This window comes from Pithys albifrons, chromosome 4 (genome assembly GCF_047495875.1).
Source record: "Pithys albifrons albifrons isolate INPA30051 chromosome 4, PitAlb_v1, whole genome shotgun sequence".
NCBI classification, from domain to species: domain Eukaryota; kingdom Metazoa; phylum Chordata; class Aves; order Passeriformes; family Thamnophilidae; genus Pithys; species Pithys albifrons.
Window position 1 is genome coordinate 41981349 of NC_092461.1, and position 26536 is coordinate 42007884.

A 26536-nucleotide genomic window follows, 5' to 3' on the forward strand; every position below is an offset into this window, starting at 1 on the left:
TTTATATATCCAGAGAAAGACTGTGCAACTAAAGCTCAGAGTGATCTGCAGGGTCCATTGCTGCACAGTGCCTAGTTTCTAGTATTCTTCTTATCTTCCAGTTACCATTCCTTAATTTTTAGTGTCAAATGGGAAAGAAAACTTTCATTGCAATGGCCCTGGGATTTCTCTTGCCATCTCCTGCTCCGAGAAAAGGCAAAACATGATTAAGAACAAGCTCACTTCTGAAGGCAAAGTGGTTGCTGTGTCTGAAGAAAAAAAGCTGTCAATATTGTGAAATATATGAAAATGTGATCCATTGTGGGCCTTCTGACATGGAGATCTGAGCAGCCATGCACTGATAGCAGAGCCTTCATATTCACTGCTCATCATTTTTGGGGAGTCCCTCTGCAGTGCATGCTCATCCACACTTGAATCTGGGTTCTTGGGGGATAAAACCTGTTCCATATCTGTTCCCTGCATTGCAAAGGCACAGGTGATTTTAGCCTGAGGCATCAAATGTCACTGCGTTCTGAGTTAGTGTTTCCTAGAATCACTTGTTAAACCAGCAACACACAAGGCGTAACTTACCCTGAACATGCCTGTATACACCCTAGAAGAATGGTGTGCTTTCTTTGAGCTGTTCTCTTTGTCGTAGATTTTTCTGTATTTATCACAGATTTTGGGAGACCAGGTTGCTCACAGGTTCACCCAACCTGGCCTTGACTGCTGCCAGGGATGGGACATCCACAACTTCTCTGGGCAACCTGATTCAGTGCCTCAACAACCTCACAGTACAGAATTTCTTCCTCTTATCTAATCTAAACCTACTCTCCTTCAATTTAAACTCGTTCTCCATTGTCCTTGCAAAACGTCTCTCTCCATCTTTCTTGTGGGCTCCCTTCAGGTACTGGCAGGCCATGGTCACCCAGTGCCTTCTCCTTGTCAAGCTGAACAATCCCAATTCTCTCAGCCTTTCCTCAATGGAGGAGTGCTCCATCCCTCCAGTTATCTTGATGGTCCTCCTTTGGATTTGCTCCAGAAGCTCCATGTCCTTCCTGTGCTGGGGACCCCAGACCTGGATACAGAATTCCTGGTGGGGTCTCACCAGAGCAAAGTAGAGGGGCAGAATCCCCTCCCTTGCCGTGCTGTCCACGCTGCTTTGGATTGCTGCCCAGGATATGTTTGGTTTCTGGGCTGCGAGTGCACATTGCCAGCTCATGTCCAGCCTCTCATCCACCAGCATTCCCTAGTCCTTCTCAGCTGGGCTGCTCTAGATCTGTTCATCCCCAGCTTCTTTTGATACCAGGGGTTGCCCTGACCCACATGCAGCACCTTGCACTTGGTCTTGTTAAACCTCATGGGATTCCCATGGGCACACTTCTCAAATTTGTCCAGGTTCCTCTGGATGGCATCCTGTCCTTCAGGTCTGTCAGCTGCACCACTCAGCTTGGTGTCATCTGCAAATTCGCTGAGAGTACACTCGATCCTTTTGCCCATGTGATTAATGGAGCAATGAAATAACACTGGTCCCAATATGGACCCCTGAGGGACACCACTTGTCACTGATGTCCATCAGGACTCTGAGCCACTGACCACTAACCTCTGGATGCAATTGTCCAATCAATTCTTTATTCATCTATTACCCATCAAATCCATCTCTCTTCAATTTAAAGAGTAGGATGTTATGGGGTCCATGTCAAAGACTTTATAGAAGTCCAGATAAATGCATATCAGGCAACATAATTGCACAGGCAAATGAAGGAGAGTATTCTAAATTTTGCATTTGAAATTGGCCCTGCCTTACATGGATGATTCAACCAGATGACCTCCAGAGAACCCTTCCACCTAAAATTACTCTACAATTCTAACAAAAGGTTGATTTTACAAGAGAAACTGAAAACCTGTTCTCCCAGCACTGAAGTCACCAGGGAGATTACTGGGACTTCTTGCACAGGTCACAGATTAATGAAAAACATACTCTTTCCATCTGTGGACTTTGCAGATCACATCAGTAATTAATATACCAATGAGCTTACTATTTCTGGCATGCATGAGATTATATTCTCCTCTGTGTGCTCTAAATTTACCCCTAAATTACACATAAAAATGCCCACCCTAAAATTCATGTAGAAATGTAATAAAAATTTGCAACTGGCTGGATGCCCCCTGCTGACTTTATCGTCACTAATGAGTAAACAGTAGTTACTCTTGCTTAGCCCTGTGACGTGAAGGCTGGATTGAGGCCTATTCCCAGTTTGCTATTCCTGGTTTGCTCTCCCTACAGCAGATGAATGAGGATGGTTTATTGTATGTACAGGAGGTGCCAGGCACATTCTCTGTCACTTTTATTTCCTCTTCTTGAGGAATTCACATACGAAGTAGATGGTGACTTGGCACTCAGAGTCATTCCACTCTCCTGTGCTGAGCATTTCCACGCAGTCCTCACGGCCACCTGCATCGTGGGGCTCCCCTTGCTTCCAGTTACTGTAGTTCTGCACTGGGCTGTTGTCTGCATACACAAAGTGTCCTTCTTTTTCCATGTCATTCAGCCCAATGAAGGCTCTGAAGAGGCCGCTGCTGGAGATGTAGTCAGCAATCAGAGCATTGGTTGCCTCATCTTTAGGCATGGCCAATGTTCCTCCTCTGTCCCTGCAGTGGATCAAGGCTTCTCTGTAATTCTTCTCTTCTTTCACGATGTAGTAGAATTTCTCATCTGTTTCCCTGATACCTGCTATTACTTTAAAGGAGAAGAAAAATTGCTTAATGGCATGTCAACAGATGCTGAAGGTGTTGCTATTCTAACATGACAGTGAGATTATTTTTACAGTAGAATCAATAAAAGGAAAGGAGCAAAAGTATTCCCGCCACTGAATTTGTGATGAACAATGAGGACATGATCAGAGTGCAATGCAACTAATGGGACTGGCAAGCACCTTGCACGCATTAGGACAAGAAGTATTCAGTCCTGATTGGAGTGTCTCCTATGACTTCTAGTAGTAACCAAATTAAGGCATGCTAAATGGTCAAATAGCAGTGTCTAACTCTGGATCACCCCAGTACAGCCTGATATTCAGAACTGCTTTAGCAGTATGTGGCATTGACTAGGAAGAAAACTGTCGCTGCTCAGCAGCTTTAAAAGGCAGACCTCTCAACCAGGGTATAACCTAGTGAACCAAGCAGTACCAAGGAACATGCTTGGGCAGCTGAAAGTTGATTGTCACTGCTGATGGATTGCTGGATGGGGCCTGTGCAGTGTTTGGCCTAGAAAAATTAACACTCTCCCAAACAATTCAGGAGTTACCCCAGGCACAGCTTAGATGTTACTAGAGGGACACTCCTTGATAATGTGTTATTTAGTTTTGTATGATTTACAGTATAGATATTCTGTGCTGGATACTTACAGTGACAGAGAACAGTCTCAAATGCACTTAATTTACTGACACAGTCCTAGTCCTGGAAGAAGTGGTGGAGCCTTCTCAAAATTTCTGCTATGCCAGGAAACTCTCCTCCTTCCTTTCATTGGGCCAGTTTGCACTGCAGTGTGGCTTCTCATAACCCATGTTTTTGAGTGTTGGTCCCTTGTTACAGGAAAATGATGCTTGCACTGAGGGGAGCACTAGCAGTACTATGTCTCCAGCCTTCCTAGGGTGCAGAAAGATCAAGAGGTTCCTCTTGCTTTTCCTGCCTTTCTGGAGGAGATTGACACAAACTTTTTCCTTATGTTGTGTGATAACTGTTATTGGAGCCAAATAAATCCCATCAAATACATAAGGATCCTTACCATTCTTTACAAACTTGATGGATGTGTTAAGACGAGCAACATTGATATTCAGTTGTCCAACAAACCTGCGATATCTTCCACAGTCACAGACTGTGCCTGATGCAATACAAAGGATAGAGGATTCATCAGTTTAGAAGGATTTGTGCGTGTGCATGGAGAATTACCTGTAGCCCACTTCAAAACCTTCTGAAGACCCAGGCTCTACTTTTCGGCAGCCAGTCTCACCTTGCCTCACTGGCTATACTTCTGTTGATCAAAATGCTTAATATTTTGACTCTGTACAATCCCTTGCTAACTGGCTTAAGAATCTCTGCTTGTAAAAATGTGGCTGGAAGAGTTGGTCATCTTCTTTCGACCCATGTCAGTGTGGAATTTACACATCCTCCGCCCCTCTCATTATTGATTCTGTCTAGCTTCAGAGGTGTAGCTTGTCAGGGGGATCACTACAACCTTACATCTGAATACCAAAGGTCTACCTTTGTATGCTTAATCAGCACAGGTTCCCCAGCCTTCTAAGAAAAACAACAGCATCCATGAAATGGGGAACTGCTGCTTTCCCAGTGAATGAACTTTGCAAGTATGCATGGGGGTGGAATTAGCAAAACTTTGGTAGAGGACTATGTTAGTGAATTGCTACATGCAGCTGTCATACAGCAGTAAGTCAGTATCGGCTCAAATAATTAATAGCTTTCAAGCACTGAAGTCTCAGTTATTTTGGGTTTTGGATTTGTTGGGGGTTTGTTTGGTTTGGTTTGGTTTTTTGGTAAACTGAAATTTGTCTTGGTATAGGTTTTGTTTGTTCTTCTGTTATTCTTAGGAAGAAAATAAGTTGCTCATGGTCTCTCATTAAGAACCAAACTGGCATTACCTATATAATCTCTTAGAAATAAACACAAGTGTAAGTTCAAGGTGGGTAACCATTCAAGGTCATCAAAACTCAGAAGAACTTTCTAATTCATCAGACTCAAATTTTTCTCATGTAAGAAAATGCATTGCACTCATTTGACAAGAGATTATGCTTTATTTTCTTTTTTTATCCCCATGGTCCTATTAGGAAACTGTTAAAGGACTTAATTTCTTTAGTATTAAGAAACTTCCTTCTAGTGTCCAGTATAAATGTAAACTGCTGGCCTATCTGTGTGTTAGTTTTTGTGATAACAAACATTGCTCATTAATTTGGGTGACTTTTCATATTTTGTGTATGTTGGTGGATGCATAGGCATCAGTCATGCCCCTACCCTAGCTCTCATTTTGCTCAAGAAAACCTTCTCAGTCTCTTCCTGTTTATTCTTAAGTTTTCCCATAGGCCTCAAAATTTCCTGAAATCCCGACAAACAAACCCTGAAATCAAAACTCCAGCAGCCTTGACCATTCTTCAGAGAAGGATGCATAGCGTACCTGCTTTTCCTTTTTTTCCAGAAACGCCTGATAAGCCCTTGGCTCCTTTGTCACCTGAATAAAGACGAAAATATATTCTCAGATCTCAGACAGTGCACCTGTCAGGGCAGTGTACTTGAAAACCTGTTTAATAATATATTAACAATGTGCTTCTGATAGGCAGCTCTGATGTACTATACTGGAAGACATGCCAAGTTAAACAAACCATGATTAATTCTGGTGTATGGAAATCAGAACCCTTAATAGCTAACTCACTGATAACACAAGCATCTTGTGTGCTGCTGGTTCCTGGTACTGCTTACTTTAAATATAAACTGCAAAATGATCCTGAGAGGCTGAAAGCACTCAAGAAATCTTGGAGAAGTGAGATTTGGTTTCTCTCATAGGCTGCAGGACCAAGCCCTTCCCTGACTTTGGTACCTCAGTGGTGGGCTGAGGCACCAGACGAGGCTGATGTGCACTAAAGCCACTGAATTTATGTGTGCAACAGATTGTATGTGTGGGCAGCAGTTGGCAGCTGCCCAGGGGGAGGTCAGTAAGGAGCAACAATTCATTTCAGTTACAGTTTATGGAAATGTGATTTATTTTCATCCAACTGCTTTCCTCTTCTTTTGTAAATCATAGAAATGATGGAAATACTTATCCACACGCTCTGATACTTTATCAGTGGAGGTGACTAGCTTTTAAAAAGATCTCACCTGTAATTTGGATCAGGAACAGCTGGACTTTATCTGAAATTCATGCCAGCTCTTCTTTTATGAATTTAGAGGTCAAAAAATACTAGTGCTTGCTCTGCCTTATTGAGAGCCATCTTTTGCTGAACTTTTTTACTTTTATATGATTGTGGGTTTTTTAAGAATGTAGATGTTGGCTGTTATTATAATTAGCATTGCTCGACACTGCACACTTCCAAGCTTGAATTTCAGGGTTGCTTCATTAAGAACTCAAATGTTTAACTGTAGATTTAAACAGTGACTTAGTGACCTTTGCTTCTGAAAATAAAGAAAATTAGAAAAACTTTAAGGGGACAATAAATTGTGCATTCAGATTAAAAGAGAGCTTGATTTAAAGGCTCAGAAGATTGGTTTAATTTCAGATAAAGAAAAGTAATTTGTGAGATACCTAATTTTTTGTTTCCTTGTTGGTTGAAGACATCTTAGGAGATAACTCTCTGAGTTTTCAGTTATCTGGATACTTCTGAAAATTAGTCCCTCAGACCACAGTCTTTTCTTCTTCTCTGATACTGAGGCTGGCTAGAGGCCATCAAAGGTTTATTAAAAACACTGGTTTGAGAAACTCACCAGATTGTTCCACCCACTCACCCAGGTACCTGGGTCGTTGCCCTAGTTAGAGACCACAGAGTTCCCCTGGGGGTGATGGGGCCCCTAAGCAGCTTTCAAGGCAGTTCTCCTTGTGGCAGAAGCAATATACCTTCTTAAGTAGCATCTTTTTAGACAAATAGAGGATAATTTAATGAAATTTTTTCCAAGTAGACTTGGAGTCTACCTTGATTTGCAAGCAGTTGTCATCCATGCCTATATAAGTGCCTCCTTAAAATTCCTAAATCTCTCTCTTACTGAGCTGTCCTGTGCTCATGTGACCCACAATGGTGCAGATGACAAGGTGTGGCATCCTGAACAGCAGCAGAACATTGACTTAGGCCTTCAGCATCCAAATCAGAGACACAAATTTGTTTTTCTCTTTTAGAACATTCAGAGGATTTATCTCACAGGGGATGGATTTTTCGCTTCCTCTTTTACCATAAAATAGTTTGGATTCCAGGGGACCTTCAGAGATCATCTGGTCCAGCCCCCTGCAATGAGCAGAGACAGCTTCAACTAGATCCATCAAAGAGGATTGATTTTTTAACTCATAAACCAATTTATTTTAGCCAAGTAAGTCAGATATAGCGCAGGTGGGAAATAAGAGTATCTCAGTTAGCTCTCATCACCAATCTTTATGCATAACTTTATTTGGAGGGCATTGATCACAGTCATTATCTGATATTACTCCATCTCTGGAACTCTCACAAAACACATATTTACCTTGAGGGGAAAAACCCAAGAAAACTCCCAGACCAGAGCTTACCCTTTCCACCAATTGGACCAATTTTTCCAAGCATTCCCTGTTCACCAATATCCCCTGCTGGTCCTTTGTCTCCTAAGATAAGAAATTAAGAGGAAATGAATATGGATTGTTTCTGTAATTTCTTTCCCAAAGGAACTGTTTAGGTATCCACTGGTGCTGTTTTTTCTGAGTGTGGCCAGTCTGCATGTGTGGCAAAGTTAGAATGAGTGCAGCCTTGAGGGTGTTTGGAGCAGTAAAGCACAGATCTCTGCTACTGTGGAGTATGACAGCAGAAACGTGCAAGTCACCTTAGTAGAACTGCCTGTTCAAATGCCCAGAAATATCATATTTTCTTACAGAAAGTACAAACTAAAACTGCCAGTAAATATTCAAATACTAATTCCACTTCACAGTTAAACCAGGCTGACATCAGATTTTGTTTTCATTTTTCTTCACCTCAGACAAAAGTCTTTACTTCTTCCTTGACATAATGTCCTTGCAGCTTTGCTGGGAATTCTCAAAGCAGAACTGCAAGTAGGAAGCTATTTTTGCTGTATGTACTTTCCCAGTCTTCAGAGCACCAAAATAATGGATGTACTTTTTAATGGATTAATAGTTTAAGTTCTAAAATAGCTGTCTAATGATGACAGGACAATCTAGAGCATCTCAGTTTGCACACTGAATTCGACATCAATAAGATGTTTTGCAAATAGTTGGTTAACTGATTCCCTTGTGTCTGACCTGATGTTCATTTTAAGGTAAGAAGCAAAATCATAAGAATGCATTTAAAAATGGAAAAAGTTTTTTTATTGTAACAATTATAACAGGATGATTTTAAAGTTTCTATAAAAGTAGAAACTTTCCTGATTAGTCTTAAACCACTGTCAAGGAATAAAGACTGTGGATATGCATTATCATCAAACTCTAAGGGTAAATTAAACTTCTGAATTACAGTATGCAAACAAGGCTGACACCATCACATTTGGTGTCTCCAAATGCTCTCCACAGGTCACGCTGTGGCTATGGGATGTTTAATTGAGCCAAGTCCTGAAACATCTGTGACTCCTTTTTCTCAGCTCAGATGATGTTTAATCAAAGGAAGTTCTTTGTTTAGTGTATGGCTTTGTTTGCTTTTCTGTGGAATACAGACAACTGAGACCCAATTTTATTGAGCATCCCGATGAGTTACAAGGAAATAACTCTCAAAATTTAGTTTCAACTAAAGGATCATTTGAGTAAGAAATCAGTAATCTTTCTGATTATACACATGATCTGGGTTTTCTGAATCACACTCATGAGAGCCATATTGTTGTCTTAAGTATTGGTAGGAATTGCACCAAGCTCTCTTAATATTGTTAGGTTCACTGATTAATATTTGACAGGATTGTGAAATCCACTGGTGCAACAGGAGTGAAAAGCATTAAACATCACCAATCATAAGCACCAGCACAGTTGTGTATAATGATATTCATATACCAGTAAGAGCCCACAAACTGTCATAAATACCTTTTGGTCCTTTTGGTCCAACCTTTCCTTGTTTGCCTACTTCTCCTCTGTCTCCTTTTCCACCTTCATCCCCTTCCAAGAAACAGAAAATAAAGCAACATGATACATTTCTCACAGTGCAGTTAGTACCACTCTACATGCTCAGAAAGCAAATTCACAGGTTTTTTTCCTACTAATCTCTTTTTATTTCACATTGAAGGCACAGTAGTCATGGTATAAATTTCCAGAGAAGAGATGATGAATCTGACCATCATCAGGAAAAGCTAAAAACTTTCCCTTTCAGGAAGGCTATTACAAGGTGAGAATTCTGCAACACAAATTTCTACTCCTACACTTTAAGCCTCATTAGCTATAAAGCAGATAAATAAGCCAATCATTCTCTCTGGGGAAACTTGCGAGCACACAGACAAACTGCTAGGGGAGGCAATAGGTGTTTATTAATTCTTCCTAGTGATTCTCTTCCTAGTGACTCTGTGTTCAAGGTATGCAGATGCTTTCAGAATGTGTGGAATGTAAATATGTTGAAATAGATACGAACATAGACCTTAGTACATGCTATGGCACAATTCTTGCCCTCAGTTTTTGACAGATGACATTTGTATGTTGATATAAGAAACTTGTTTTGCAATTACCCCAATGATTTATTTGGAAAAGGTCATACCCAATGTATTTGGAAGAGGCAAAATCATTGCATTTATTACAGTAGTACAGAGATTTCTCCAAATGAGGTCAAGACCCTATTACACAGGTTCCTGAATAGTGCTGTACAAGCACTTTCAATGTTGTAAGAGACAGTCTCTCTCTGTGCAGCTTACAGTGTAAAAGTGCAAAGCAGCCATTATTTGGAAAGAAATGTTACCTCCTTCCATAGGTAGCACAGAATGTTGCTTCACATTATGCTGAAAATTTGAGGCACAACTAAAGTTGATTTTCTTAGTTTCTACTTTTTAGTTTTGAGCCAAATCCCAAGAAGATGCTTGCTCACTCTCTTTTTTTTTCTTCTTTTTTTTATCCCTGCAAAATGCAAGGATGTGACCCAACCCACCTGCACCAAACAGGCAGGACTGAATTCAGGCAGCCTTCCAAAGCCTCTCCCACTGTTCCCTGCCCTTGCTGACAATAAGCCTTGCTGTGCAGGGGCAAGCTGTGTCACAGCCTCTTGGCTCAGCCAGGATCTCACATGTTAGTTACAGCCAGCTGTGTCTGTGCCTGCAGCCCATAAGGGAAGAAGAGGCTTTGATTCAGCAAATGGAGAGCCAAGGGAGGGAAGTCTGCCTGGATGTCAGCAAATGAGAAGTGAGGACAGAACACCAGTTCATGACAAGACCAATAATCTGTCTCACTGGGGATGGTGCCTCCAGCCCTAGCAGAAGGTGTTCGGGGAACTGCGTGTAGTGAGGATGGCGATGACCCAGGCAGCCACTTCCAGCCTCTCACAAGCAGTGGTTTAAGGGCTCACCTGAGCCAAGCACTGCATCCAGACTTCTCATGAACTACTGATTCTTCCCTCCACTGATTAGCCTTGTGCCTTTTAAACTCATGTGTAATTTTGGCCCTTATAATAACTATCCTGTGTCAAAGAGCTCAGTGATTTTTTATGTGCTGGAGAGAAAGTACCTTCCCATGGTTGATTTAAGACTGATCATTACAGTTGTCTCGTTTTTTTCTGAGAAATACTGCCTGCTTATTCCTGATTTACCTTTTTCCACTTCTGTAGCCCATGTCATGGGCTGATCTGTGGAATGATACCAGATGAGATGTGCTGCATATTAATTGCAACATATAAAATGTAGTTTTAGATGTTTGGCACCTTTCCATGCCAGTTACATGGACTGAGTCTGTCCCTTTATGCAAAAAAAACCCTTCAGTGTTGGGACTATCTTGTGAAGGGTAGACACCCTGTTGGTCAGGATGCCTTTTGGGAGAGAAGTTCAGTGGTCCAAGCTGAGAAAGATAAAGGGCTGAACTTCAGTCTGTGTTGGAGGGAGGAAGCAGTTGCTACAGGGGTGGACAAGGAGGAAACATGATGTGGTGTGGGGGCTAGCTCACTCAGGCACTTTGTTTTTAACACCAGCTGCCACAAGACAAAGTTGGAAGATAAAAGGCTATAAGCAGTCAACAAGAGAAATTTTAAACACCTCTATTTTCACTGGGTCTTTAAAATACTATAAAAGTCAGTATAAATTTCCAAAGCCAAGCTTCTTAAATATCCAGCTGAAGCTGTGGATCTGAGCCTGAAGCTGATGAAGGATGTCTGCTTGTACTGGGTTTCAGCCCTGCTTAGGAGGACTTGGTGGTGCCAGTAAATGAGAGGCTTGACTTGAGCTGACAATGTGCACTTGCAACCCAGAAAGGCACCTGTGTCCTGGGCTGCATCCAAAGCAGCTTGGGCAGCAGGGTGAGGGAGGGGATTCTACCCCTCTACTTTGCTCTGGTGAACCCCAGCAGGAATGCTGCACCCAGCTCTGGGACTCCCAGCACAGGAAGGACAAGGACCTGTTGGAGCAAGTGCAGAAGAGGGATGGAGCACTTCTCCAATGAGGAAAGGCTGAGAGAACTGGGATTGTTCTGCCTGAAAAAGAGAAGGCCCTGGATGATCTAATTGTGGCCTGCCAGTACCTGAAGGGAGCCGACAAAAAAGATGAAGAAGGTTGTTACAAGGGCATGTAGTGGTTGGACAAGAGGGAATGAGTTTAAATTGAAGGAGAGTAGGTTTAGATTAGATAAGAGGAAGAAAATCTTTACTGTGAGGGTGTTGAGGCACTGGGTCAGGTTGCCCAGAGAAGTTGTGGAAGCCTCACCCCTGGCAGTGTTCAAGGCCAGGTTGAGTGGAGCTGTGAGCAACATGGTGTAGTGAAGGGTGTCTCTGCCTATCCTAAGGGGCCATTGGAATTAGATGATCTTTAATGTCCCTTCCAACCCAAGCCATTCTATGATTCTACTGATCAGCAAACAGAAGAGCTAGAAAATGTAGTTTAATTTTGCTGTTGACCTCAGTGTTAACAAGATAATTTCCTTTCCAAACCCATGTGTGGAACCCCTGAGAAAGATATAAAAGTCACTTCTCAGTAGTTTAGAAGTTCAGCAAATGTTCCCGGAGGCTGACAAATGACTTGTGAAATGAAATTCCGGGAGGAGGTTTAGGGGTGTTTTGGTCATGGTCTGCAAATCCTACAGGAGGAAAAATGTGTGATAATAGAAAGGAAGCAGGGTGTGATTCTAGGCTGGAAAAGCTGGGTGAATCTTGACTATAAATACAATATGAGAATATTTAACAAGTGGACTGTGCTCTCTAACAAGGGAGGGAAATGTGGGAGGCTTTTCATGTCCAGCCTTTCCCTGCGCAGTGAATTCCTTTGTGTAAGATATGCTGTAATTCTGGGTCTGGTCTAGAAGCTGCTGAGGGAGTTTCTTTGGTCTGTGGGAATCACACCAAGTTCCTCCTGACCTTTCAAACTAAGGCTTCTCACTCTGGCAGTCCTCATCATCTCTCAGGCTGGCTAGTTACATTCCCTGTGGCCTGCAGGCTGCTCCATGGGGTTAAAGGATCTTGTTAGTTGCATAAGGAAGACCTCTGTGCAAGTTGCCTTTTTTTTTTTTTTTGTTAAGAAGCATTGCTTAGACAGTAATCTTAGAAATAGACTCCAGGAAAAAAAGTCAATATACAAGTGAAGAAGCTGTGATTACTTTCCAAATACGTTTCATTCCTATCTCAGTTCCAACATTTTGAGCCAATGAAAGCTACAGATGTCTCTGAGAGACATTGGAGCAAGCTTTTCACTTGTGGGGCTGAGGGAAAGGAAGTTAGATTGTCCTGTATGGACCATGAGACTGAGAGCCAACAGGTGAAAGGAATGAAGGCTGTTGGAAAGTTTGCTCTGGAGATTTTGAGAGGTTATGGAGTACCTCAACTTTTATTGATACCTTGTATAGTTCAAATTTTTACTTAAAACATCAAAAAGCCTAAGTGAGAGGTAATTAAACTTTATCACCTTGGCATGCAGCCTATTATGCTCGGTGTTAGTTTCCCTATCCAGAAAAATGGGAAGAAGAGTAAATTGTCTGTAAAGGAGGGCAATCCTTCTTTTCTTCCCATTTCATCTGAGAATAGGTAGGCCATTACAAAACAAGGGTAGAAACAAACCCGTATTAGTTGGTGGTACCATCTCATTGTTAATTTAAGACCGGATTAAGCCCAGTGCTTGGTAATATGGTGTTAAAATGTGTTGTGTCCTCCTTTAGCTGTTGTGTACAGTGATCTCAAATTTTGGCATGTAACATGAACTCTTGGGTTGTGCTCCCCTCTTGTGGTCTCGCTATGATTTGCAACCACCTGAAAAGGGTTGTGAGAGGTTGAGTGACTGTTTTGAGCAGTGATTGAGCTGGCTTTGTTTCTAATTTATAATAAGTATCCCTCTCTTTCCTTTGGGACTTCAGGTGGACAGGCCATCCTACTGTATTAGCCACTTTTTTTTTTTTAAATCTGTCCTGATAGTACTCTGAGCTGGGTTTTTTAAATTTTGCACTATTGTGCTGTGCAACATGAGTTTTCTGATCTCTGACCTCATGTTTGTAATCTATACCTAGAGGTTAGCCTGTCCTTTGGGCTGCTTTACACTCATGGCAGTATCTGGTTAAATTTTAACCTAATTAGAAGATTTTAGAATCATAGAATCATAGAATCATAGAATCATAGAATCATAGAATCGATTGGGTTGGAAAAGACCTCCAAGATCATCGAGTCCAACCCTTGGTCCAACTCTAGCTCATTTACTAGATCATGGCACCCAGCGCCACGTCCAATCTGCATTTAAAGATCTCTAGGGATGGTGAATCCACCACCTCTCCGGGCAGCCCATTCCAATGCCTGATTACTCTCTCTGTAAAAAATTTTTTTCTGATATCCAACTTAAATTTCCCCTGGCAGAGCTTAAGCCCATGCCCCCTTGTTCTATTGCTGAGTGCCTGGGAGAAGAGACCAGCCCCCACCTGGCTATAACTTCCCTTCAGGTAGTTATAGACAGTGATGAGGTCACCTCTGAGCCTCCTCTTCTCCAGGCTAAACAACCCCAGCTCCCTCAGCCTCTCCCCATAGGACTTGTGCTCCAGTCCCTTCACCAGCCTTGTTGCTCTTCTCTGGACCCGCTCCAGCATCTCAATATCCTTTCTGAACTGAGGGGCCCAGAACTGAACACAGTACTCAAGGTGTGGCCTCACCAATGCAGAGTACAGGGGAAGGATCACTTCCCTGGTCCTGCTGGCCACGCTATTTTTGATACAGGCCAGGATCCCATTGGCCTTCTTGGCCACCTGGGCACACTGTTGACTCATGTTGAGCTTCCTGTCAATTAGTACTCCAAGGTCCTTTTCTGCCTGGCTGCTCTCCAGCCACTCTGTGCCCAGCCTGTAGCGCTGCAGGGGGTTGTTGTGGCCAAAGTGCAGGACCCGGCACTTGGCCTTGTTGAACTTCATCCCATTGGAATCAGCCCATCTCTCAAGTCTATCCAGATCCCTCTGCAGAGCCCTCCTGCCTTCCAGCAGGTCGACACTCCCTCCCAACTTGGTGTCATCAGCAAATTTGCTGATGATGGACTCAATCCCCTCATCTAAATCATCAATAAAGATGTTAAACAGGACTGGACCCAACACAGACCCCTGGGGAACACCACTGGTGACTGGCCGCCAGCTGGATGCAGCTCCGTTCACCAGCACTCTCTGGGCCCGACCCTCCAGCCAGCTCTTAATCCAGGAGAGGGTACACTTGTCTAAGCCATGGGCTACCAGCTTTTTCAGGAGTATATTATGGGAGACAGTATCAAAGGCCATGCTGAAGTCCAGATAGACCACATCCACAGCCTTCCCCTCATCCACCAGGTGGGTCACCTGATCGTAGAAAGAGATCAGGTTGGTCAGACAGGACCTGCCCCTCCTAAACCCATGCTGGCTGGGTCTAATCCCTTGTCCACCCTGAAGGTGCTGTGTGATTGCACTCAGGATGAACTGCTCCATAACCCTGCCAGGCACAGAGGTCAGGCTGACAGGCCTGTAGTTGCCAGGGTCCTGCTTGCAGCCCTTTTTGTGGATTGGGGTGACATTCGCCAACCTCCAATCATCTGGGACCTCCCCAGAGAGCCAGGACTGTTGGAAGATGATGGAGAGCGGTTTGGCAAGCTCTTCTGCCAGCTCCTTCATCACCCTGGGATGGATCCCATCTGGTCCCATAGACTTGTTAGGATCCAGCTGGCTCAGTAAGTCGGTCACTATTTCCTCCTGGAATACAGGAGGGGTATTCAGCTCCCTCTCTCTTCACCTTAAAACTGTGGTTGCAAGGATGTCAGATAATGTACTACACTGGCATTTGAAGCATAGGGGAAGAAGCACTTGGAATCAGTAACTGAAGTAAGACCATTTCTAAGCCTTGTTAGTATTCCCTCAAGTTGATTAATTTCTTTTGTGTCATAGGTTTAAAATACCACATTCCTAAAATGAACATCTGAAGCAGTAAATTACTGGACTCTTCCAGCTTGAGACTGTGTGAGGCAAAAGAAAAGAAGAAACTATAAGCACAAAGTGACTTTTTCAGCCATTAGAAAATTTTGATTGCAATTGAGAGGGAACCACAGACCTTCCTTTTCCTATAAACAAGCTCAGGAAAATGCTGAAGGTCTAAACACCAGCAGGATATTTAGGCAGTTGAAAGGCACTCTGCCTTTTTAGGACTTCACTAAAGAACGCAATGTTGAGAGATTACATTTGGTAACAGTTAGTAAGATTTTACCAACCTTCAAGTGGCTTAGACTTCCCTGCTGAATCTTTCGCAGTCACCTTATCTGGTTTGTATTCATGAATTGAAGATGTTTTCAGGTTCATATATATTGTTCACACACATGTAGTAACTCTCCAAGTCTTGTGATCAATGGCTGACTCTGTTTTTTTAGAGAACCAGGGTATGATTCCTGGGGGTTAGAGAGCCCACATTTATCTCTAGAGACAGCCTTGTTTCAGGGTGAGAGCACACCTGCAGGCTGCCTAAGGGCTAAAGCCAGGAGGAGATTCCTATCTGGGCTCACACATGTGTATCTTCCTCAGCACATAGTCTGTTCTCTTGGAACTCTGCTCAGAGACTCCCTGGGTCCATGCAGGGTATTACAGAGAGACTTTGTCAGGTGTTCTGGTAAGTCACTGTCTCAGGTCAGCTCCAGTTCCTGCCTCCTGGGCAAAAATACTGCAGAAATGTTAATGTTCTCTCATCCTCTCTTATCTTCCTCCACACTCCAGGGCATGCCCACCCTTTCAAATGAGACACTGCTTGTGCTGGGCTACAACACAGTTGTCCTCCTACATCAGATACTCTGAAATGAAAAATAAGCCCACTACCAACCAAAAGTCCTTGAGAAGCCACAGGCCATGACTAATCTGCTGTGAGGGGCAAAGAATGTTTACTCTTCATTAGTATATCACATGGGTGCTTTCCACAGCTTGCCTTGGATGAATTTATCATTCCTATGCATAACCAGTGTCCCATCACAAAGGATTTGTGTGGAATTTGATATGCAGTTTTACCCTCTGATCATACATGACACAGTTCTGCTGAGCAACATGACTCATGCTCTTAGTCCCACCTGAGGCAATAGAGAGACCCTTCCAACCTCCAGAGACAGTGTGAAGAGTACTGGTGATTTCTGCCTGTCCAGGGTGTTAAAGTAAAGGGATAAGGAGATGTGCACAATCCTGAAGCCTTGAGAACCCTGCAGGAGCAACTGAACGCCCTGACCTCCTGGAATAACCTTGCAGATAGCCACAGGATTACCTTTGCAGCCTGGCACACTCACTGACCCTGAACAGGGAGAATGTTTTCAGCACTTGTACATGCACAGTATCTACTGAGAGAGTTTGTCACCAGAGGGAATCACAGACTTTAAGAAATAAGCAAACAGCCCAGTTTGTATTTCCAGTGTATGAACACGTCACAGTTACATCAATGGAAAGACTCAAGATTTGCTCTAATTTCACTTTCAGTGTCCTTAGCAAATTTCCTATAACAGTGTATATTTTTGCTTTTGCACTATATATGGCTAGTGAGGACAGGATTTCTTAACATCATCTTCCTGTCTGACTTAGTACCCTCTTCCCTGTCCTGCCTCCTCCCCTCAGCTCCCAGCACTGTCCTGCACATCTCCCTCCCCTCTGCCTTACGTTGAACACTCTTTTGACCCTGCATTGAAGGAATTTAACTCCCTAAACAGAGAAATATCAATAAGGCAAATACACATTTTCAGTGAGTGAGCTGACTCAGTGTAGTGAAAAGTACGATGAGTAAACAGCTGAGCCAGCACAAGGTGAAGGTGAGATCAACATGGTCAGAGTGTAAGATCTCGTTTGGCCTCCTTTTTTGGCAGAAACCCTGGAAGTTGAGTGCAGCTGTAGTGTGAAACTGTAGCCATGGCCACTCTCCCAGGTGTCCTGCAGGAACATTGAGGGCTCCCTCATATTCCACCATTCTCAGACATGTCTTTTTTCACCCAGGTCCAAACTAGGCAAGTGTCCCTTCTCTTGTGAAATAGAATCTTCAAGACAAAAATTATTTATCTGCATATCTAAACATCCATTGACTTCAATAGAAACACCCTCCTCTCCTATTGCACTGCCTGAGTCATACCAAGCCTTCAGTAGGCTCAGTGAACCTCTGCTGACTTGTATTATTTGAAAATGGGAATGAATGGAACATACATTATTTCTTTAATAACACAGAAATAATTTAAATTATTCTTGATTCTCCTTTTACCCGATCTGCTTGATTTAATTTTCCCAGCCTGTGTCCCTGCCATTCTGACATGATCTCAGAGACCCATGAATTTTGTTGGCTTCAGTGAGGAATTAGACTGCCATCAGTAAGAAGTAGACTCACTATCTTTTGAATTTATGTATTTAAACCCCCACATATGTGCTTTGTAGCTCAGGCTGATAAACTTCAGAAATTTAATGTACACTAAAATGAGGAATTTTTAAAACCAAGAAAAATAGAATTATGTGTTGAAATTAAAGGGTCTTCAGATCAAACTTGAGGCACTAAGAGGGAAGTTTAGTTATAGATTTGAACAGCTTATAGGATGTGGTAAAACATTTTATATTTTCAGAAGGAAATGTGCATAACAGCATATCTGGTTTCTGAGAGAGTTTGTCATTTTCCAAGAGTGGAATTGCGTAAGTGCAATTAAAGCTGAGAGATGGACATCTATACTGGAGACCACAGTAAATGCTATTTTGGGGCACCATCCAATGTCACAGAGTTTATAAGCATCATTTGTCAGAAATAATGATAAGGAAACGTTTTTCATTTAAATTGCTATGGGAAACTCCCAGTACTCTTCAGGTTTCATCTCATTCCAGTTTCTCAACCTGGATCTGATCCAACACCTTAGTAGTTCCTGCATCTGGATTTCAAAGGAAATGAGCTGGGACCTGGTACAGATAGCAAGATCTAGAGCCAGTCTTTTGAAGTGCTGAGCTCCCATGAGTCCATGTGAAATCAGCTTCCACAGAGCCAGTCCCTACTCCATTAGTCTTCTCCCTCTGATCACATTTTTAATGACAGTTAAAAATCACATTTTTAAAGACAGTCAAAGTTTTAGATTCTCTGCTTACTTCTACCCTCATGTTCTTGCTTATCAGTTTACTCAGAACAGGTCAAATCCCATCTTGTCTGTATAAACAGACCACTTGAGACTTCCTTTGCAGATTAAACAAAACTGAGCTTGCAGTCTTTAGGTGAGAGCAAGCTGGAAAAAAGGATAGAGTTGGGACATCCCTGGAAGGCAGAGCCCAGGAGAGCAGAACCTGGTGTTTCTGGTGCTGCCACAGGGCATGGACCACCAACTGATGCTCTTTCTCTCACTGTGTTAGCTGCTGCCTCCCCATAGTTCCACACCCTTTCTCAGCAGCAGTAATAGCCAGCCTGCTTCCAGCCTTGCAAGGATAGAAAGTAAGCAATAGGGCCATGACTAGTTTTACTAGGCCAAGCACCTTGCTGCCCTGGAAATTCATTGGTTTGTTCATGCTTGATCTGGTTCTCTTTGGATCCAAGAAGCTGATGAATTACACAACTTGGCCTTTATTGCCCCAGTTACTCAACTGTGGATCAGCATTACCTAGTGTAAGTTTTTAGCACTGACACAACAACCCAGTTAAAACCAAGTTGTTCCTAGAAAATGCCTCACACTTTGCTGTTTTTAACTGCCATATATGCCAGCTTGCTGTGTACCTCAAAAGCTTTTTCAGGAATGCGGCACAAGACAGCCATTGCCATGGGGCTATTTTCATTGAAAATAATCCCATCTTTTTGAGAAGAGAACTGAGTGTTGCCTAGAAAAGGAAACAGGGAGCAAATTGCCAGCTTTTGCCTTTCTCTTACTCTTTTCTTTTTTTTTTTAATTTTCCGTTTTCCTGGAGAGACTGTTAAGGAAATTTCTTTCCATCTTTCCATAATTCTTTGCAAACAGACTTCAATTTCCTTTCCCTGCTCTAGCCATGGAAACCAGCAGATGGATGGAGAGGCCTGCAGGTACCTGGTGATTCTCGCATGAACCACCAGAGGTCAGGCTGAAACTCCTGATGGTTTGTCACGCTGAGGAGTTTCAGCTCGGACGCAGTCCTGTAACGGCAACACAAAGTGCAAAGGCTTTACTACATTCCTTCTACATTTACTACATACCTTCTGTTTCTGGGAGACTGCAGTCTCTCAGGGTATTTTCTAGCTCTTAGTATTATACACAACGGCCTCTGTTTTTGCCTCATGTTTTTTGGGAGCTGGTGAGACTGTCATGAGCGTTTTGAAGACTTTCTTGATAAACAGCCTAGAGTTACTCTTTTTTTCCTTTCCATCGCCCATGCCATACTTCTCTTGTGACATCTCAGGTATGAGCATAACAAATAGTATATTTTTGAAGGAGAAGAATATGGTTGCACAAAATAACGTGGACAAGTTTCGTGTGGCTTACATGTGAACAAAGTGACCTACTTTCACAACAATAATGACCCTTTTTAAACAGGTAATTTTCGGGGTGAGCATGTGGAGAGGTTGTGAGCTTGCTCCTGTAGCAACTGTGAATGCCTAGATGACGAAGTGAGTAATGCACCCCCAACAGTGCAAGCAATAAAGGGTTGTAAATTCTGAGCCTCTTCAACCAACCTCACTTTTCTCTCAGTTTTCTCCTCTCCTCTGGGCTGTCTGATGGAAACAGCAGTATTGCTGTTGCACAGAACCAGGGACCATCCCACTTGTAGCACACAGATTGGATGTAGCCTACAGGACAATTTGTGCCTTGTACTGGGATAGGTGAGGTGGGATAATGTAGGAAATCTTAACAGCTATTGAATACTTTTTAATTCCTTGCACTTCTGGTTGCTTTGGCCTTCCATCTTCACATCAAAGGAGGAAGTTGCCGCATACTGGCCTGTGGTGGTAGAAAAAGCTGGCCAATATACTGTGTGAGCTCAGCACCTCTGTCTTGTGGAAGCACCACTGTGTTTTACCATAGCTGAGATGCTGAGCAGATGGAGGTGAGGAGGTGAAGCTTGTGCCAGGTGGGTCAAAACCAATTTTCATCAGAACAGTGGACAAAGGGACACAGCAGATATAGCACAGGAAATGAAGCAAAAGTCAGAGGCTTGTCCATTACTGAGGTTAGAGTTTAGAGCAGCAAAGTGCTGCCTGTGGCTGTCATCATAAGCTTGGGATTGTGTGCTTAAGCCCATAGATATAAGATGGGTAGAGGAAAACTGGCAGCGGGACAGACTTTTTCCTGCCATACTAGGTCAGTGCATTTCATCTTTGCCTACCAGGGATGCCTGAGGAGTAACATGGTAGTTCATACACTCAGCCTATTTGGTCTTTAATTGCCCAGACAACTGGTAGTTAAAACAATCAGTGCCATTGAGAGCTTCTTGTAAGTGTCCTGGATGAGCTCAGCTCTGGTAGGACTGAAATTAATCTATAGGACTATATCACTTAGCTTGCAAAATGTATTTGATGACCAGCAATGGATATGAGCCAGTAATTTGGATATGCTTTATTCAATACTCCTTCTACCAGTCATGGATCTTGGGCACAGTAATCTAAAGTAGTAGTTTGGGCTATGCCAATATACCGTGTGTCTCATCTTGTGTCTTGGTGTCAGCCAGGAGGCAGTAGGACTGCTAATGACTAAATTCTGACTTTCTCAGTACCACACTAGCAAAGAACCATAATACCTAACCTTCAAATGTTCCCCATACAAACCGGACCACAGAAACCAGCTGGAGTGCCAGCTACTCTGTGTTGTCATGAGACCACCTCATTAGCCTTGTGACTTGTTAAACACAATTCTGTCAAACTTTGTTCTCCAGACTGCCATTATTTAGGAGCTAACTAAACCAACTCTGTCTAGCTCCCTTGGGGATCATTACACCTCTCTGCATTTATGCTGTGGCAGCAAAAGTTTAAGCTTGGATTGTAATCATAAAGAAATTAACGTGCTGATTAAAAATGGTCCTTTAAGCAAGAATCATTTGAATAATCCATCATAAAAACAAATGAGTCTGTAACAGTGCTCTTGATATGATAATTTTTTTTTCTGCTTTAAACTTAAATCAGTTGCACTATTTTTTCCTCAGCCTGTAGCCCATAGAAAAATACAATGAATTCCTAAAAAGAAAGCAATAGTTTGAACTGTAATAGCCATGATGTGGAATATATATTTTAGATCTCTCACTACAAGACAGATTTGTATGTCATGGACCAAAATTTTTTGCTAAGATACTCTCCAGGCAATTTCAGCAAAATTAGCTGTGTTACAGAAAAGGTAAGTTAATGCAGAAAATTTGGTTTCTCATATTTGCAAAGTGTTTTGAAGACAGAAGACCTGTACATGCCAGAGCTGATCCAGTTCTTGTTGAAATCTGTAGCAAAGGTCCTGTTTAATTCAACAAGAGCTACTGGGTCAGGTCTGATGAGTGCAGCAGAGATGTGTTTACAAGTAAACATTTGGAAATAATGATCATTTGGTCATTTTAAATATTGTATATCTCTCCCTATCTGTAGGTGCAAAGCAGACCATTAGCAGTTCACAAAGGTGCCTACTTTTACACAAGTCCCTCAGTTTGTAGCTGTACTTGTTGTGTGATGAACACAAAAAGTAAGAGAAGATTTATGTGGCTGGAGAAAGATGCAAAAGGACATCTCTAACTTATATGAAGATATGTGACACTGTTCCTGAAAGTAAAGGAAAACAAATTTAAAGATCCTTGCTTCATCATTTTCCCCCACTACAGTTCTGCTTTCCTAGATGTTTGTACAGTCCACAATAATTCACATCATTCATGCCCAGCCCATGCCACAAGCCCTCCATGTCTCTATTTTAAAAAAATCAGCATTTATCAGTACTGGTGTCAGCATTCCTGATAATTCCTCACCTTTTGGTCCAGGTAAAATTGTGTGTGTTGAGCAGACATCTGTTGTAGGTCGATTGTCAGCATCAAAACCAAAAATCTGCACTTGGAAGATAAAAAGCACTACAAGGGTCCCGTATTTCCTTAGCTGTTGTTCTTTCTTGCTACTCATCCTTGCAGCTTCTCAGGAAATGCCTTTCGTTGTTACTGTCTTAAGAAACGCAGCTGACTCAAAAATAAATGCTTCACTAACTGGAGCAGTGGAAAGACTGGGAGCTACATGCAAGACAGCTAAATAAAGTGAGGAAAGGAGTTTGACGATGCTGTAGTTATTTCTGTCCTGCACATTATCCAGGATATTTATTTAACACTGACAGCTGTTTATTCCAATTTATCTCTTATCTGTGAGACATTTAGCTGCTTTTGCCATGGAAAATTTCTGCAACATGTGGGAATATCTCTTCTGTAATTTTTTTTCCTTTCAGCAGTGACTCTTCATGCCCAGCTTTTCACTTACTCAAGAGACAAAAGAGTTCAGTATTCTATCCTAGTGCATACTAATTGTTTATAGGATACTTTTGGCTGGTTGTGTGCTGAAAGGGTAGTGCAGACTCCATATAACATATAGAGATACTTTTCCACAAAGGCTTTCCTCCAAGGGGACTCTCAGTGACAACGGATGAGCTGTGAGTCTGCTGTGAGTAGAAATCACCAATGCTATTTTGCACCCTTTGGGTGCCATGTACCCCCAAACCCCAGAATGGCAAATGAGAAGTTGTTGTGATCAATAGGCATTTTAGCCCCAAACCCACAAATTATGGGCTTGTGTTTACAGATAGCTCCACAATTCCTGCTCCAAAAGCTCTAGCTTTCTCCAAAGGAGAGCACAGTAACCCGGGACAGCAGGCTGTTTGATGTAGCCTGGCAGAAAAGAAAGGGCAGAGGAGTATTTATAATTTGTAATATTTTCAGTAATTTTGTTAATTTCCTTTCTTTTGAACTGTAGTATGTGAGAGCACGTTTGCTCTCCATTCTAGACAAAAATTGTATTCCTATGATAATAGCTTTTGAGAGGTTTTCCTCATTATTTAAGAGAGTATTAGTTCCCTAGTTCTACAATATTTCAACATTTTGGCAGACAGAATAAGTAGCAGTACTGATGTAAAAGCAAATACCTTTTCTTAAAGGCTGAAGGAAGGCTTCCATTTCAGGCTTTCATCTAGGATAAAATGTTGGCCTTAGTCCCAAGAGGCATCAAGACACTCCTCTCTCTTTTTTTTCTAGACTGATCACAGACTGTCCCCCTTTCCAAAACACATTTCTTTTTTGTTAAAATGTATACAGTACTTTTCAGAAATAAATAGTGGTCTCTGCCCTAAAGAATGTCATCTAACTAATCCCCTCAAATGTGGCCTTGATAATGGGTACACACAGATAGAGAGGGAGGAAAGAGAAAGCTGGGATTATAGTTGAGTAGAGTCATACCAGGAATAAACTTGTTCCTCTGTGATTTGCAGTGGGCACTGTGCCTCTGACTTGTACACTGTAAATCTGTTTTATTTATCTTTTTCTTCTCTTCACTTTCCATTTTGTGAGCAGAAGGTCAATGTAAGAGCAAGAATAGAGAGCGTAGGAGTGGGAAGCTAGTGTACTTAGCTTTGGAGGAGGCATTTTGGGAAATGTTGCCAAACTGACATGAATAATGCTATCTGTTCCACAGCACTGAGACTTACAGTGACTTCTTTGTTATTTATCAGGGATAAAGAGGGGTAAGTGTTAGTGAGAGAGGAAACCACTCCTTTAACCACTTCAGTCACTGTCCAGGACTAAGCAGGGAAAATTTTTCCGATACTTCTGTGAACATTTATAAGTGTTCTCATTCCACATTAGAAAATAAATCAAGACCCTACATTTTCCCCTCCACCATGACAGTCACAAACCCCCTGACAACACAGTGAGAAATTAAGTTCAATATATCTAAAAACTTGGTAATGAAGTCACTTAAAATGTAGAAGCTCCAGATTAAAATTATTTCTCTGCCTAATTCTAACCAGTGTTTGCACTAGAGCCTTAACGTTATATTGCCTTATTACAAGGCTCTATGCTAATCAGTTATGTCTTACTGTATATTGGACCAGATATGTTGTCCTGGAGCTACAAAACCTGCCTTAACAAGCAACCCATCAAAATTCATATACTAGCATGTAAAGCTTGTGTTTTGGCAAATCAGTGTTTATCAAACCAGTTTCCCTGAAAACTCTTCAAGCACCTTCATTGCTGATGTGGATTTAATGAGGCAAAGTGCCTATTGTGCATGTTAAATCTCATATCAGGCTTAAAGAAACTTCTGCAAGCAAGAGAAAAAAACAAACTAGGCAGCATTGTCCAGATATAAAAGGCAAAGAAACATTTCCAAGGACATGAATGTTTTACAAGGGAGCTCTGAGAAGACACAGAATATCCTGAAGGATTCTGTTCTTTGAGATGAGCACTAGTCAGGTAACCTTTGTGTTGTGCACTGTCTATTTGTAGTTCAAGTAACTTCTTGAAAATTTGTATTACCTTCATTTGCATTTTCTTCAGATGTTACTCCCTGACATCCGATCCCGTCAGATCTCAGAAGCTAAGCAGGATCAGCCCTGAATTAGTACTTGGATTGGAGACCTCCTGGGAAATGCCAGGTGCTGTAGGTTCTAGTCCTGAGGACTTCAATGTCACTGTCCAAGCTCGCTCGGCCGTGGCAGATGAACCTCAGGACTTAAACGGTGGGGCCAGTTCTGCGCATGCTGAGCCTCACATAAAATCCACTGCACAGGCTGGAAGGGCACACCCACGTGGGGACAGCCCTTCCCAAACCTTCATTCGTGAAGCCGAGCCACACACACGCGCGCGCACACACACACACACACACACACACACACACACACACACACACACACTAGTTAAATGTCCGCAGACTGTAAGGAGTACAGGCAACATCCTGAAATTGTGTTCATCAGAAGGTGGCCAGATCTACAGCCAATTTTAACAATTTGTAGAGTCCCAGATCTGGTTTTTGGACATCCTACTTGTAACCCTGGGCTGATTGAGCCATGAGTTTTGACATCCTGCTGGCATCCTTTCTAAGCCAAATTTAGTATTAAAGAGAACTTTCCTCCTTTGTACCTTATGTACTGAATAATTTTGGAAGCATCTGAAGAAAAAAGAAAAAGTTAGAATATTTCTCTGTGTTAGTATCATAGATGTTTTCACTCCTCCTGGTATCAATGGTCATGATCATTGGGGGTGTTTCAATCTGTTTTACTATACACATCAATCATGGTGGCAAAGCTTCAAGAAAATGGAAGAGGAAGAGCAGTAACACATGGTTTGCCAAGTGTAGGGAGGAAAGTAATCCTAAAGTTATTTTGTAAAACGTCATTTCTGGTTTTGACACCCCTCAGTGACTATGTAAGCCTGTAAACACAGTCTCCACCGCCTGCTGTTTCTCTGAGTAAGATATAAACAATGAGAAGGTCTTGATATGCCTGAAAATAACCAACAAGGATAACTAAATTAAGGACAAAATTCTCCAAAATCTCATTGCTCATATGTTTAGTAAACAGAGCTTCTAGGACTCTAATGATTATGGATAATTCTTGCTGGATGTTTGGAAGGCTTCATCAGCCTCAGCAGTATAGAAATATATGTTCCTCTTTTAACTATGATCTCCCTGGTTTCCTGATGGTGAGCTTGACTCTCTGTTGAATTGGATGTCTTGAGGGATGGGTGTGAGTTTTTCTGGTCTGACACATGTGTGGTGCTCTGGGAGATCCTTAGGGCTGCATTAGAGTTTACAGCCCCTTCTTGGGATGTTCCTACCTCTCCTTTTGCATTCCTATCCCACTCAGCGTTTAGCCCTTAAGCAGAAATGCTGACCCATGTTCCAGCTGTAAGTGTCTGCTGTGAGAGAGGAGGGATTTGGAGACAGCTGTTGCCCAGGGAAAAGAATGGCTTGTCAGCACTGAAATCTCAGAAGGAGCTTGGGTTGCAGAGCACAGATTCAGAAAGCTGCTGGGTGCTTTATTAGGTGCAGTACTGAACTCTGTACCCTGTATTTTAAATATACCTCAGTTGTGTGTGACTGCTGCTCACTCAGGTAGCATTGCATTACAACTTTGCATTTTTAAGTTTGGCACTTAGAAAAAATGTTCTGGCTTACAGTGAGTGTGTTATAAGCACTTTTATTGTGAACACTTGGATTGAGAATACTTCTCTGTCAGCCTGCAGGCTTTCTGTTCTATTGAAGACACCTTTGACTTATGGCACCTGCCTTCCAGAGAGGCCTAAGACAGATACCTATTACTATTATTTTCCATGCAAATCACTCAGTGAAGC

The 26536-nt window shown here is 42.3% G+C and overlaps 1 protein-coding gene across 1 annotated transcript; it reads right to left on the bottom strand.

Moving 5' to 3' along the window:
* Window positions 1-1589: 1589 nt before the first annotated feature.
* Window positions 1590-22476, bottom strand: COLEC10 (collectin subfamily member 10). The gene is made up of 6 exons (XM_071553943.1): window positions 22184-22476; window positions 8735-8806; window positions 7250-7321; window positions 5162-5215; window positions 3764-3859; window positions 1590-2719 (listed from the first exon to the last, which is right to left on the bottom strand). The coding sequence occupies exons 1-6, from the start codon at window positions 22329-22331 to the stop codon at window positions 2328-2330; spliced, it is 834 nt and encodes a 277-aa protein (XP_071410044.1). The 5' UTR covers window positions 22332-22476; the 3' UTR covers window positions 1590-2327.
* Window positions 22477-26536: the final 4060 nt, after the last annotated feature.

Excerpts from the sequence above, each read along its gene's own strand:
- COLEC10 (XM_071553943.1), bottom strand. The coding sequence starts at position 22,331 with ATGAGTAGCAAGAAAGAACAACAGCTAAGGAAATACGGGACCCTTGTA. Across the intron at positions 8,807-22,183 it reads AATTTTACCTGGACCAAAAG|GGGATGAAGGTGGAAAAGGA; the intron begins GTGAGGAATTAT and ends GTTTCTTGGAAG. Across the intron at positions 3,860-5,161 it reads TGGAAAAAAAGGAAAAGCAG|GCACAGTCTGTGACTGTGGA; the intron begins GTACGCTATGCA and ends GTATTGCATCAG.